This window comes from Telmatherina bonti, assembly GCF_933228915.1.
Source record: "Telmatherina bonti genome assembly, chromosome: 8".
Taxonomy (NCBI): Eukaryota; Metazoa; Chordata; class Actinopteri; order Atheriniformes; family Telmatherinidae; genus Telmatherina; species Telmatherina bonti.
In genome coordinates this window covers 28,046,839-28,063,366 of record NC_136626.1, presented here as the reverse complement: position 1 = coordinate 28,063,366, position 16,528 = coordinate 28,046,839, and the positions used below count along the sequence as shown (strand labels likewise).

The following is a 16,528-nucleotide window of genomic DNA, read 5'->3' as shown; positions in this document are numbered from 1 at the left end:
GGTTCCACTTTGGTCTCATAATTAGGTGCAAACAAACCTGAAACCACTAAATACGAGAAACTTGATTACTGATCATATTAAATTTGATGAAAAATAGAATATTATTCCATTAATTAAATCATGTACAGTTTATTTGATCCTTTGGAATGATCTCAGCATCTTAAAATTCTTTCTTGCTTTTCTCTCTCAATATATTTTCTGATTTGTTTTCACCTGCTTAGTTTAGATTTCAGTTTCACTATTAATGTAAAAAGATATTTTTCTATGTTATTTCCTATATGTCACAATAACTAACTAACTAAATAAATAAAAACACACAAGCGAAGGGGTGTTTTTATATCTACATATCTGTGAAGTAATGGAAGTGGATGTTCAAAGAAAGGGAATTGTGCCAATAAATATTTCTCTCACTGCGGTGACCAAAAACACAGCAGACGCCCTGATATAGATACAGCATGATTTTCTCAAGCATAACTCGGAGCAGAATTGTGAGTATGGGAAGAGGCAAGCGGAGAAAAATATATGAGCAAGTGCTGTTAAAGAAATGGAAAATCTAAAGGTGTATGTCACTGGGAAATTGGAGTGATGTGATGTGGAAAAGGAGTTGAGGGGAATATGACAGGAAAAGATGAGATGTACAGTTGTGATTCAGCAGGTGTGAAAAGAGTGATGATATATTCATGCTGACTCTCTCTCTCTCTCTCTCTGTATATATATATATATATATATATATATATATATATATATATATATATATATATATATATATATATATATATATAAATATATATATATGTGTGTGTGTGTGTGTGTGTGTGTATACAGACAAAAACCTAGTAAAAGCCATGGGACTCCACTCCCTGCTATCACTCTCTTTGCTTTATCCACCTTGAGGATGTGACACTCATCTTTGTTTACAACACACAGGCACGTGCCTTTCTTCTTGCCATACACACTTGAGTATGTACAAATACACATAAGACACAAGCAGATTAAGGTGTAGTCCCAGAACACAACTAAGGTGCAGTTTCTGATCCACCTAACTGGGCATTTGCCAAGAACAGAAAACACCTGTCTGATTTATTCGTCTGCAGAAAAGCATCAATAATGTTTAGTATGCTTTCCAGTTTGTGGCCTTGTTCCACCTGGATAAACACCATTTGGGTAAAATGATGCTATTTATGCTGCCAATATCATGCTGCATATGAAGCCAGTCAAACTTTACAATCTTATTCACAGCCTCTTCCCTCCACTGTCACTCTTTTTGTCTACTTTAGGGTTTATTTGTTGTTTCCGAAATGGTGCTGCCTTTCACCCATACATCACCTAAAATCAACTGCAAATTCTCTCCTTCAAAAGTGTAAATTAGATCATGTAGGAGCCCACAGGCAGATTAAAAACAGCAACATTCTCCTTTGCTTTGTGCTTATGAATGTAAACTAGCGAGCACCCCAACAGCACTACTATCTCAAATCTGCATTTAGATGGAAATGTGGCACAGGCATAACTCCCACAGGACTGTCTTTTGTGTGGTTATCTATCCCGTTTTCATATTTGTCTATGTGCTGCTTTGTCTAAACAAGGCCCACCTGACTGTGAGGGTAAAATAAAGAAGATGAAATCCTGAGTCAATACAAAGAAAAGTGTGAAAAAAGAACGTTAGCGCCCAGTGAAGTGTGACCACTTGGGAACATTGGATTGCAAAGGTTGACTTTACTAAATGCTAACAGGTGATCTTTCATAGGCCTCGTCTTGTGTCTTTGCCTGTGTGTACGAACATTAAGGACACATCCTCCACTTCCTGCAGCTTGCAGATAACACTCAGATTTTCTTATTTTCTTTCTGCTGGTTCACTGTGGCATCTATGTGATCATCACCATTGGCCCATCTGTCTTCCCTTTAGAGGTACTCACAAATTACTAAACACAGTTGGAGAGCCTTTATGTGGCTGGCACGGATACAGGAGGGGTTGGTAATGGCATTTTCACCATAATAGGAACACAATTGAGAACATCTTTCTTTGTTTTCACCCTCTTTTTCATTCTTTCTCTGCTTCTTTCTTTTCAAGATGCCAGCAGTGTTCTTTTTTGTCCGAAAGATAAAGGCCACTTCATCTTCTATTTGCCCAATTCAAACCCGTAAGCCTGCCAATCTGGAGCTACCAGAACTGATCATGTGCATCCTTTCTGGTCGCTGCCACTTCCCTCCTTCCGCCTGTATGTCAGGTGATTATGTTTGTGTAAGAGGGTGTTTGCACAGAATCATGGGCAAGTCATAAATCATGACAGACAAGCTGTCCTGTTGAGTCTTGCTGCCATTAGTTGATCACTGTATTAAGAAATGACAGCTGACATCAGAAAAAACAAATGGATTGTTGCCAGTCATGCTAAAAGAGATTTTTTTTTTATTCTCGTTTTAACAAACAGATCATTTAGAAAAACAAACATGCTATTAAAGATAATTAAACTAGAAAGTTTGCCTAGATTTAAAAAAAAAAAAAAAACGTATTAATTATTGGTCTAAGCTTTTCTCTCATGAATATTGTGACTGTGATGCTTTTGTTGTAGCTAGTTAGTAAGTAAGCGGTAAGAGAGCTCACATGTTGCCAGGGGTGATTTAAGTGTTGTTCAGTTAAACTGTGGTTCCAGAAAAAACTTTTATTGGTTAGAAATGTTTTACAGTTACACATATCAAGTGTCTCAAAGGTTTAAATAAATAAAAAAAAATCCTGAGTTTTAAAAAGCGATATAAACGACAATGTTGTCATTATATTGATGCTCATCACTACAGACGGTAAAAATGTTATCACCTGAGTGAGGAAAGAATGAGGACACCACACTCGCCACATCCCTGCCAGCCTCATAGAACTTAATAAAACTTAACAATGTTGGGGAATTGAAACAATGTTGTAAACCTGGGGCCCTGCAGTCTGTGAGCAGACATACAGGCTTTTGTTTTCAGATGACCTGAGATGCACTTGTTCATTGGCATATATATATATATATACATATATATATATATCCATTCATTCATTCATTTTCTGAACCGCTTAATCCAATTCAGGGTCGCGGGGAAGCTGGAGCCTATCCCAGCTGGCTTTGGGCTACAGGCAGGGTACAACCTGGACAGCTCGCCAGTCCGTCGCAGGGCCATATATATATATATATATGTATATATATATGTATATATATATATATGTATATATATATATATATATATATATATATATATATATATATATATATATATATATATATATATATATATGTATATATAGATAACAGAAATAAACTAATAAAAGCTATTAAAAACTGGCATTTCAACTTATCTGCAAATGTGTAATTAGTCAGCATTTTACAAAAGCAGATACTGTCTTGATTTTGCTGGATGTGGAGAAAAGCCTCCTCTTAATAAGACCTCGGGTGACACACAAAGATAAATGGAGAAAATAAAGGACCTGAGAAAATAACAAGGAAATGGTGGTGATTGCTTTTAAACAGTGACAAGTTAAGGTTTATGAAGAAGAGAGATACTGAGGCTGAGGAGATGAGGAAGTCCAAAAAAAAAAAAAAAGACAACCATGGCAACAACGGCAGAAAGGAAAAGAAAGCAAAGGAAAGGAAAGAAGTGGGATTGGAGTGGCTTCTAGCACAGATTCACCCCCTTCCACAAACATACACAGACAAACACAATGTCACATCCATCCATCCATCCATCCATCCATCCATCCATCCATCCACCCATCCATCCATCTCCAGGTTTGTTTCCTTCAATCCAATGTGAATGGTTATCCAAAAACCTTTTAGCACATTTGAATGAAATAATTTGCACCCAAAGACAGTGCAAAAGAGGCTGGAATTACTTCTAAAGGCTGCATGTATTCTTTAAAATACATATCTAAGTGTTTTTCCTGCATTAGGGGAAAAGAAATTGAAGGAAAAGCACTTGGTATCAGCTAACCATCATTCAAGTGATTAAATTTAATGGATGCATTGTTCCAGAACTTTAAATCTGTGCAAGTCAAAAGCCAGTGAAGAAGTGAAGTTTGTGCATCGTCAGTGTGAGAACACACAATAAAACCAAGCTAAACAGAATAATACTGAGGTAGAAGTGTTCAAACAGTCAGTCAGCAAATGACAGGTGTGAAATTTTTAGTCTTGAAGATGTAGAAAGACTCAAAAGAAAGACAAACATGATGACAGGTTAGATTACGTAACTAAAAAAAGACTTTGTGGGATAATAAAAAGAAATGGACAAAAGGAAAATAACAAAAGGAAGACTTGGACGCCATTAAAAAAGGTTGACCAGCCCTGCTATCAGATTTGCACGAGTGATGCAGTCCTTCTGTTCCTTTCCAGTGTCTGAAATTAGCTCCTGCCAAGTCCCAAATGTAGGTGGACTTTCTTTTAGAGACGTCACCTCTGACGGCCCTCCACGATGCTGACAGGTAGATGTAAACACAAAGTCGTGTCATGAGGAAAACACTGTCAGATCTAATCGTATTCAAACATTGACTTACTGTTAATCAGCAGTTGCTATTTTCGGGTCAAAAGTTTAATTCTGCCTCAACAGAACACTGCTAATGTGTTCTCCTGGGATTTCCTGTGTTTTAAATGAGTCCTGGTAGTTTCTGTGAAGATGAAGGTGGGGTCGGGGGGAGGGTAGTTAGTAAAGTATTCACCATTCTTTTCAAATGTTATGTTGGAATTCACGTCTTTCTGGACCTTCATGGGTTTTTTTTAGGGTGAATTTGGTTGGCTATCCCAATTCTCCTGATTATTGACTATTGATAGATGTGTTGATCATCAACATTGACAGATGGGCTCCTGACACGTTTACCTGAGTAACAACTCTATTAAAACATCAGGGAAAATACTCAGCATCACCTTTTCAGCTTGCAAAGTTCCTTATCAGCCATGCTCTGGTTTTCACTGCCATGAATGTGGTTTTCTTTTTGGAAGACCGTTTACATTTTCTACTGTGTTCCAGATTCATTTATTCCAATAAAGTGACATGTATCTTAATTCTGAGACAGCTGTAATAATATCCCATGTCTCATCATTCTTTTGAGACCAAGATTATACATACAGCCCTTTTATATGCGAAGATATGCCACATTTATTTTGTGTCCACATGCAGCTCCATGTCAAACTAGTAACGAAACACTGAAAATCAAAACTGTTTCATTCCACAGTTTAAAACTAACTAAGATATATCAAACAAACAAAGTTAACCCGTTTCCTGCTCTTACATCTCTCTACTTTGCCTTTCTGGATTGTATGTATGCTTATATCATGTGTGACCCAGACAGTGTCCTCCTTCCTCCTTTCCTCTGTTGGTGACAATTATTAACCCTCTCCCTGCAGACTTCCTGCTGCCTGAGCCAAATCCAGCCAGGACATGTCAGGCTCTACAGGGACTCCCCCGAGGCTGCTGCCATGACTAATTTTGCACCCTCTGAGGCATAATGATACATTTATCATGTGTGGCAAGCTGCCAACATATTAAAATTTATAAACATACCACAAAAGCACTGGAGTGGTGGTGCTGTAAGTGCAGATACGCTCACCCTATCATCTGCACACATATACAAACACACACATGCACACAAGTGCAAAAAGCTAGCCTCTAATCTTTTCACCTCCCCCACGTTCCATCCTTTTCCAATCATGGCCTGTCAAGCAAAGTGTCATGGGGTGAGCTTTAGTGCCAACCCTCCCAGTAGTCCTCTACCTCCCTGTGACTAGTTCCCAAGTAGCTGGAAAAAAAAAGTCAACTTGCAAGACAGGAGTGGGGATATGCACAAACCAGGACATGGTTATGTTGTGCTTGCGTGTGTGGGCTACAGAGTTAGGCAAGCTGGCTGAAATTACCTGGCAGATGTAACCTGAGGCTTTTTGCACAAACAAGTACAGAAAAAAGTTGGCTCCTTTTTTTTTTTTAATCTACTCTACCTGCAAATCAAAGTTTTGAGTCTCAGAAAGGCCACAAACTCAAGAAAGTAGATTTGGGGGTTTTACATTGTTCTTGTGTTCTACATAAGGCTGAAACAATACAATGCAAAGAGGAGCAGACGGTCAGGAAGGCCACGGAGAGCAGTGAGGAAGGCGTGAAATCTGTCCTACATATGCACATGCAGACACACAGATACCCCGCCAGAGTATGCAGGTGAAATGTAGACAGGGCAAAAAAGAACCGAAGGATGTGAATACTTGCATTGCTTTCTCTTCCCCGCTGAGCTTCCTGGAATAGACAAATGAAACTGCCAAACAGACAGATTGGGAGGCAGTTGGGGTAACCAGATCCAGCTCACAGATTGACAAATGACTCAGAGTTTCACATAAGTCTGTGTTTGTATAACCCATTACTTGTTCTTCTGTCACAATGTACTCCCCTCATTAACATCAAGGTTTGAAAAGGTCAATAAGACAGAACATGCTGAACAAATGTAAAATGTCAAGTCTCTTGCCCAAGTTTGGATGACTTGATGATGCATAATTGCAGGATTAGGATACTTGACTACAACCTTTGAGCTGAATCAAAGCTAATCTTAATCAGCTTTGCAAATTTGAATTGAATATAAAAATCTTTAACCAAGTATTTAACCAAGTATGAAAACCATTTCAGGTAAGGAATATCTTTTTTGTTGCCTATTTGCATCAGATTTATTCCCTTTCTTCTTTGAACTTTGATGTAATTATAAGCAAATGACACACAAGGAGTAAATATTCGTCAATAAGCTTTAAAGGTCTGCCAAGTGTTTAGATTTGAATACATAACAGAGAGAAATGGATGAACTGATGAAGAAACTGTCAATGAGACTGAGGATCTCTAACAAATCATGTTGAAAGATGTACATGTCAGTCTGACTGAAGATGCCTGCATCATAAACTGAAATGTCATATTTTACCTAAATGGTCAGAGGCTGCTTCTTCGTTTTGCACAGTTGACTACATTCTAGCTATAGTGACCTTTAATTATGCTAATCAACAAGCTGGCAGCATGCACAAGGATATTTTGCATATAAGATTATTTGGCAATTAACTAGAAGTAGGAGGCCATGAAAACACAAATTTTGCCATCAGCTGATTGGTACAAATGTTATTCTGATGTCAGAAGTGAAACATGTACAGGGAAGTTGTCTTGGACCATTATTATGCATCAATTTTATTCATTTTTAATAGTATCATTGATTCTAAATCAGACAAAAATTGGATGTATGATGAAGATTTAACTGTATATTAATCTGCATTAGAAGACCAATAACATTCTGGAGGGGGGGGGGGTTGCAATCTGTAATCCAATAGGTGAAGTGAAATTAGCTGATTTTTAATATTGCAAACATTAGCAGGACTTTGTTCAAACTAGCTTACCAGCAAAAATCCGATGTTACTTTGAAAATAAATGACATGGCAAATTATCAGTTGCATGAAACTAACATTTTGAGCATAATTTTTGATAGTGAATTATTTGGAAAAAGCATGCGGGCCAGACTGATGCTAAAATGGGTGGTGTGATCTCTGCCATTAAAAGAATCAACTATCTGTAACCACAAGCAATAAAATAAAGTACCTAGTTGAAGTACACTACTTTCCAGTAACATAGACCAGCACCACAACAGAAATATTAAACAAATTACAGATGTTACAGAACAGAGCAAAAAGCACTGAACTAATGTTGAATCCATGTGTGGACAATTAAACTGGTTGAATGGTAAAGACAGACTTCTATATTCATTATTATAAATATCAATATAACAATGACACTATTGATAGTTCATAAGATTTTTTTTCTTTTTATCAAAATATATCTGACAAGCAAACAGCCTAGTTTGGTTCAAATGATCAATTCAGCAGTATTCACTGAAACAGCAACAAAATGAAGATGAAATTATATACCTTTGTAAAATATAAATATGATATTACTGGTATTGCTAAAATGAGCAAATAATGCTTAAAGGGTAAAATACAAAGGGACTTTGCAATGATCTATTGTGTTGTATGATCAGACCTTTATTTGCTATTTACGTATACTTTACTCACGCATGCTCGTAACTACCAGAGCCCGTCAGAAGTGGAGTTCATGTACGTTATATTTTCTGTTGAATACAGAATAATTTTTTAGACTCCAGTAATATTGCTTACATAGAAGTGAATTTGAAGAAGTTAAGAAAAGAGAATATTTGGAGATGCCACAGGTTATATTTTAACCTACACAAGAAGCTGTCTAAAACACCTTTAATCGCCATGTTGTTGGCTAAAAAATGCTCACCTTACATTCAAGGCTTTAGATGCAGCTGTCACACACGTCTCAGCAGGGGATGCCAGAGACCTACTGCTCTTTTTTATAAGTAGTCTTCACTTTTTTTATATCAACAGACTAAAAATCTGTTAATATTCCTGTGATTCGATTGAGAAAAATACTTCATTTATTTGTTGTGTTCCGCTCATGGAACGTCTGGTAAAAAATGGGTGCAGACGGACTTGTACGAAAAGGAAACTGACCCTGTCATTTTGGCCAAATCTGGACCATTTAACCCCATACAAAAACACAGACTGGCCATCTGGCATAGCAGTCATTTTCCTGGTGGCTAGATCTCTATTTGCTTCGATGGGGATTTAACTGGACATTCAAGCTTTCTGACCATTTTGGGTTGTTATTAGCATACAAAAGGGATGTATAAATTATAAAAAATTATGTATTATTATTATTATTATTATTATTATTATTATTTATTTTTCTTATATTTGATTGCATCTGCTACTTTAGTAAAGGGCTCAGCATAAAGTTATTTATTTAGTAGTTACCAGGAATGTGCATGGTAGATTTGTCAGAATGACGCACATATCAGAATAAAATTTTTAAGAGTCAACTGAGTTTTGTTTGGGGCACAGGAGAGTTAAGTTTAATTATGCAAAGACATGGAACTAATGTTTACAGTCCTATTTCTACTGGATATTTCACTGGTGGTGTGCAGTCTGGGTAGGCAAGGTAAGCAGTGCCTACCCATGGTGGAAAGAAATAAATGGAGTCATTCCATTTTTATAATTAGTTTATATATTTTTCACTTTTTTTGTTATTTATAATTTTTTTAAATAATCTTTTGGATAATAATTTCCTATAGCCTGTAGTAGCCATCAATTTTAAACTGATGTCATTTAGTGCTTTTAATAGCTCAATAAAAGTGACTCCTCACACCAAGAAGGTCGCTGGTTCAATCCTCGACTTCTTCCCACCGTTCAAAGACACGCATGTTAGGTTCATTGGTTACTCTAAATTGCCCATAGGTGTGAGTGTGAGCGTGAGTGGTGGTTTGTCTTTGTGTGGCCCTGCAAAGGACTGGTGAATTGTCCAGGGTGTACCCTGCCCTTTGCTCAAAGAATGCTGGAATAGGCTCCAGCTTCCCCGCAACCCTACATCAGACTAGGATAATGAATGAATGAATGAATGAATGAATGAACAAAAATGACTCTACAGCACCTCCTCCTGGCCAGGCAGAGAAGCTGCACAACTTACACTTGTGCTGTACCGTAGGCACAGTCCTGCAATGCCTTTTCCTCTCATATCATCGCAACATGTTCATGCATGTCCATTTTCCCATATAAAATCATATACTTAAAAAGGCAGATCACTACACTGCCTTTTTATGCTACAGCACTATGCCAGTGGTCTACATACATTCAAAAAGATTAGTGAGTTGAGGCTTCAATCTCAAAGTTGGTTGTTGTTCTCACCAGAAGAATGACCTTGTTAGAGAAGCTAAAACAATTTTCACATTCTTCTTTTGAGGAATAACATCAACAAATGCTTCTTGTTGGCATGACATACAAAGGTAAATAGTCTGGGGACTGCTATTTAATAATTTAGCTGGCTTTGCAAGTTTTTTCTTTTTTAATGCTGTCTTACAATCTTGATTGCATGATATTAAGCAAGCATTTACCTGCCGATACATTTCAATTATTATTTATGGGTCTGATGCGATTTGTGACTTCCTGCGGCCCTAATCCTAGAACTCACGGCAACAGACCATGACAGACACTGGTAACAGCAACTGAACAAAGTGAGGCATGGCAGTATTTCACCCAGCTAGACAACAAAGTCACATGACAATAATGTAGAATGAAGCTAGCTTGCCTCAGTTCAACCAGCACAATGACTCACTTCCTAAATTAGGGCAAAAATGTTGCGTTTCAAGAGCAAAGCAACCAGACAGAGAGACAGTGACAAATGACTGGTTTTGTTGTGACTAAATGCTTGTACAGTGCCAGCTTTTAGCATACATGGTCGAGCAACACCTCAGTTACAGATGATGGACATGCATTAATGATGACTTCACGACTTATTGATTTTAATTAGCCTGTTTAGTTGATCTTTTAAACACCACCTCCCAAACAATATGTAACCCTTTCAGACTTTTCATTTAACCCAGTAAAATCCTCAATTTTTCACCTAAAACAGGTTTTTATAGAGACTAGTTGTGGACCCTTTACCGAACCCTTCCTGATGTCATATCTACTGTAGTATGGTATGGCTTCAGAGGTAAATTCCATCTGTAATTGGTCAGAAATAAGTGTTTATCTACAGTTATAATTATAGCCTTATATGGTTATACACCCTATGAGGTTGGAAGGAAGACTGAGTGAAATACATGTTCATTTGTTAAGTCCTGCCCATGGGACTCAAGTTACCAACAGGTTAAAGTCAATATATTCTTAACAATTATACTGAAAAATTTGACTGTTTACTCAGTTACTTTTAAACAAACAAACAAAAAAAAAAAACAATATCCAACTTATGTACTGGATTGCTTGTTCTTTTATTAAGTAGTAGTATAATAGTACTCATTCAGTTTAACTGATATGGATGTGTAATTTTTTATTATTTGCGAGGTGACGTTGACCCCCAACTCATGCTACTAACTTCCAAAAAAATTCCACATTCCTAATGATCAAGTTTCCAATGCATCATGTTAACTCAAATTTCCACAGAATTGCAGTAAAGTTGTTGGATTTAGGGCAGAATATGTTTCCACAATATATTTTACACATTAAAGATAATTCCTTGACACCTTGACTGAAGTCTTAAAAGCCTACAAAGAGAAAACATTTTACAATCTAGGGAAGTGTTTGTGCACATGATTATCTGGATTTATGCAGTGTATAAGTCAGGTGATGGGTTCTGCTCGCTTTTTAATGAGAACTCACCACAGCCTGCAGTCTGAAGCAGAAGGAGGGCCAGCAGGGGCTGCAATCCACACACAGGCAACACACCCTGCATCCTGCTGCACCTGGAGACAGAGATAAAGAGAGAGGCGAGGGAATGTGAGTATACGAAGGAAGCTGACTTCAACACCTTGCCCTTGTGCACTTTTTCTAACACACTGAAATCTCAGTTGAGTCAGCGGTAGTCGCTCATTTTACAGGTTTGTTTTTGTTCAGTTTTGCTGTTAATTCAATTTGCACATAAATTTTGCATTTCACAGAGGGAAGAATCGTATTCTCTAATGCTGTTTTGAGATGTGATTAACATTTTTAAACATTTTAAAACAAATAAGAAAACAAGAGATTTAATGTGAAAATTGCATTCAGGTTTTTACACTGCCTGTAAACAGGTTTAAAAGATTTATTCAGTCAATGTGTTTTCTTTTTAAAATCACATTTCCAAAAAGGTTTGGAAAATATCAAATGTAAATTAAAACAGAATTCAATAATATACAGTTCATAAACCAATATTCTATTTACAAGAGAAAAAATATATCAGATGCTGCGAGTGAGAGCTTTTACTTTCTACCTTCTGTCTTTTTTGCCACAATTTATTATTTTAGCTTTTTTTCAGAGCTGCCTTTCCTCTTTAGTTCTGAGTATTGAAAGTCACAGGATCATTACCAGCTTCAACCTCAAATTCAACTTTATATTGCATTACAGTCATGATGCCAAAACCTTGTTTAATGTCACTTCTGTCAGTTTGTGTCTCAATAAATCTGTGAAAGTTATGTCCAACTTCTATCAGAAAGGCCTTTTAGGTATCTTATGTTAAAAATACTGATAATAGCGAGGAAAAACTACTGTATAATGTGCTCTTAGTTGTTTGCAGTGCTTCTGATGTCTAGCTGTGAGCAGTACACGGAGAAGCCTGCAAGCTTGCAGTTCGACAGTGTCTTTGGTTACTGGATGACAAATTCTCCATCACTTGGTTAGAATAAATGCAATAGCTACATATTATAAATATTACAGCTAACTGCCTATAGAGCAGTCAGGCACATCCAAGCATCTCCCCAGTTTCTTCTCTTCTTTCAGTGCTCTCTATAGAGAAATAGTCTCTATAGAAAATAAGCCTCATCAACGGTAATACATATTGTCTCATGCTAGTATTTAAAAGAAAACAGTGTAACATATGCTGTGACCTAGTTAAGTGCAGGAAATGTGATGTGTTTAACTAGGTTACAGCATGCTTTTCACCTTATGGCTTTTATTGCCTCTCTAACACCCACCTAACACCATATGACCTATAGTGATAAACCAGTCATGGTTACCAATTGTATAACCCATCTCTGCAATTTGTCACCGATTTTCCTCAGCTAGGTCCAGCATGACTGGCTTCAGCCCCATGGACCTTAAACTTCTGAATAACATGAACAACTGTAGACCAAGGAACATGAACCTGGTGGAGATTGTCTTTACATTTAACATGTTGATTTTCTTTCTGATCTCTGGAGAGAACAATCTTCTTCGCTTTCTGACGTCCATGTTTCATGCGGTATACCAAACGGCACAGTGGCTATTATTACCATGTAACTAGGCAGACTGGCTGTTGACAAATTTGAAGACAATTAAGCTGCTAATTAGGAGACTTAACATAGTTTAACATGTCCTGATGATCAAAATTTTTTCAGTCATTTCTGGGGGCTGCCATCATTTTTGTCCAGCTTGTTTCATTCATTTTTTAAATTAATTTATTGACCAACAATTTAAGCGATGTCGGATTTTCACGGCTTAATTTTCAGTCAGTTGTTTGTTACTTTTGTAAGTTTCAAGTTATTTTAGTGACCAAAGTGTTTTTTTTTTCTTTTGTTAACCCTGTTCAAACCCTGCCTAACACAATCTGATTCTTGTTTCTTGCTGCCAATATATACTAGGAAGCCGAACATTTCACGATAATACAGTTTTCATATTACATGGTTATAAATCATATATATATCAAAAGATGTTGTGTTTTTTACTACATTTTGTTTAGGGGCAAAAAAGATCTCATATTAAAAAAAAAAAAAAAAAAAAAAAAAAAAAAAAAAAGCCTAGTTTTACAGTTTTTTCATGGGTCAGGCCTTAAAGGGTTATTAAAAGGGTACCAACAATTTTGTCCGTGTCTGAATGAGACAAAAGCACAGAAAAGGCAGAGCTACTATGACATAAACATCTATGTCATGTATCCAACACAAAGAATGAAGTCCAACTAGTTGTCCAACAGAAAATCACTTTTCATTTTAGCAAAATCTTACTGGGAGAAATGCAGATATTTCAATAGTTAAATCCTCTGGAAACCGCTGAAACATTATGATCCAACATGTGTCTTTTGCTACCCTGAAAGCTCTGCTGAGAAAAAAAATGTATCAAAGTTGCATTGATGCCATCACATTTAACATGGAAAAAATATCTTATTGAAAGTCAGTCTGACAGGAGCTGTCTGTGTTGTGTCTGGATAGGTTTGTTGGGATAAAAAATGTCTTTTCTAAGAAATAACTTGGGATTTTGTTCAATTCTCACAAAGACTGGCTTTGTTTTTCACTTTGATTCTTCAATGGACATGGCTTGCATAAAATAATACACTCTGAAGAGGCTTCACCACATGCACCAGGATGTGAAAGGCTTTCTTAGCTTGTCTTCACAACCTTTAAATTGCATCTGTTTTGCTTTCTGAAAACCTAAAGCCACCAGTGAGCCAATGAGAAGTGAAAAACAGGACAAATAAGGTGGAAATGTTTAAATATATGCTTGAATCTGAGACTTTTTCTTTTGTGTATCAGATGTTCACCTGAGGTATGTACCACAAAATTGGCAAATGGAGACAATATGAGGTAAGTCAGCCCCTGTCGAGTGTAAATAATGAATATGGCATCTCTAGAGACACAGCGGGCCGAGCAAGGCCTGAGGGCAGGAGAGGAGCTGAGAGGGAAGGAGGAGGATTTAGCTGCTTGTTGCTGAGATGGTGGACAGAGATAGCCAGTGTCAGTTACAGCAGCACTGTCCCCTTTGACTCAGTTTCAAAGGTACAGCCAAGGACAAAAGCACTGAGCTCATGAGGTGCAGCAGCTGAACAGAAGAAGCTGTTGGTTTATTGGTGTGGATTCACAGGATTTCTCACAAATCATTTCCTAAGTAAATCAGTAAATGAAGAGTTGTTCATTTGTTTGTCCAATGGGAAGAGTTTGGAAAAGATGTATTTGATTTCTGAGCTGAAAATTATTTTAGTAGAAGCTGCATGAAAAAACAAGAAACAAGGAAAACATGTATGACAAGTTAGAGAGTAGAAGATTAACAGTCAATGATTATTTCTTTTTAGCAATATCAGTGCTTTGTTACCAAGTCGAAGTTCTTGGTAAGATACATTTTCTAAGCTCTCACGGATTGATTGTTGAAGCTATGTTGTTTTCTTTGTGTGTTTTTTTTTTTAATTTTTTTTTTTAAAGCCTAAAGATATACATGTCAAAGCTTCTAAAAACTGAAATTATTCATGCTCAGAAAACAGAACAAGGCTGTCAGAGAATAATAAAGTGGTTTAAGGTAGCTGCTTGAGTTTGAGATGTAATTAAGATATTGCTGTTAATTTTAAGTGTATCAGAGAGGGTGGGGGGGGGGCATGTTGTAAAAGGCCAAAGACAATTTTCACAGGCTGTACGATACATCAGAACTCCTGTGTTATTTACCAGAAAATTTCCAATATTTAGAAGTTACCTTTGAAGGTCTGATGTTGTGCGGTAAAAACAGCCCCAGTGGACTGATTAAGATTAAATGTAATGTCTTTGCTGTAATTAGTACATGACTGTTTAAAAAACAACAACCCCAAAACAAACAAACATAAACCCCCAGAATTGTATATATGAACATATTTAGAAGCGTTAGGCATGATTTATGTAGTGTATAAGTCAGCATGGGCTGCTCATGCTTTGTGCTTGTCACACAAAGACGCTTTACTGGATGAAGAAAAATAATTTTATTTAAATAACATAAAATTCTGACAACAGACATTCTGAACAAATCTTAAGATGAAAAGAATAATGCTTCTAAAACACCATGATTATGATGATCCTAAACACATCCCCAAATCCACAATGGATTATTTCCAACAGGCTCAAGCTGAAGGCTTTTATCCTGAAACTCCTCCAACCTGAATACCATTGAAAATCTCTGGCTACACCGCTAAAGAGAATTGCATAAAAAAAAGTACAAGAAACTCATAGAACTAGAAGCCTTTACAATTTGGTGTGTATAATCAACAGCTTTATAGAGAGGAAGAAGATTTGCTTAATTCAAATAGTCACAGTTTGTTTGTGTGGTTGAATCTATATTTTTTTTCTATGTTTCTGGGTTTGTCAACCAATTCAAAGCCTCTGTCATATTTTTCTCTTTTCACTATTACTCACATTCAGGGTCAGAGCTATGGTTACGGTGGCCATGCCATTAAAGCTCCTTTTACTTCAACCCATCATGTCTTCTAGACTCTTCATTATTTTTATTTTTATTTTTTTTGTGCCTTACAGTTTATGTCTTGGCTCTCTCTGATTGAAGGCGATGTGAGGAGAGGTGAGATGTGGCAAGACCCGTTTCTTTGTATAGCACTATTCATTGACAGGGTGATTTAACTGTAGATTTAAGCATCCAATGTGAATTTAAAAGGAAAATTGAGCCTGGATTTAAATTGATATCACCCTGTTGGTGTCTGATGCATTTTGGATATTCTAGGAACCCCACAGTGATGAGGTTTTACGTTTGGGACATCTGTGTTGGGCTCTCTGCCCTGATGCTGAGTTAAACTTCCAAAATTAAACTTACAAGAATTATGCATTTTCATTGTATCAAAGCTTAGTCATTCATGACTGTTTTCTCCAAACATCAACCCGTTTCAGTTAAGTGCCACTTTATACTGTATACAAACATAAATGTATAAATTAGCATAATTATGGTTTTCTTTTGTTAATGTTTGCAAACCTGCTTAGAAAAATAAGGCAATTGACTCATCTCCTAGTTTTAGTTTACTTTTCTGTTATTTATTTCTTCATTTATTTATTATGTTCCCTTTTTTGTGTCTCTTTTAATGACATCAGTGCACATAAAAATGGAGTCAGGACAAAGCAGAAAGTTGGATGGATGCCAGTGGTGTTACTTGTTAATATCTCTTCAAACTCAAGTCTTAATTTAAACACTGCTTGACATACTCAGATGGATATTTGAGTTTAACAATCATGAATAAAAGCAATGTGTCCTTCCTGCCGCCAATATAAGTTAGTAGTTGTAGTTTTAACTAGACTTATTGT

At 36.7% G+C, this 16,528-nt stretch overlaps 1 protein-coding gene across 1 annotated transcript in view; it reads right to left on the bottom strand.

The window, feature by feature from the left end:
* ncanb (neurocan b) overlaps positions 1-11,277 on the bottom strand; it is a gene marked incomplete at both ends in the record, with an annotated part of 116,707 nt that extends 105,430 nt beyond the window's left edge. The window contains one exon of the mRNA XM_079245676.1: positions 11,205-11,277. Within this exon, the coding sequence (XP_079101802.1) occupies positions 11,205-11,277 (73 nt within the window). The remainder of the gene's footprint in view (positions 1-11,204) is intronic.
* Positions 11,278-16,528: the final 5,251 nt, after the last annotated feature.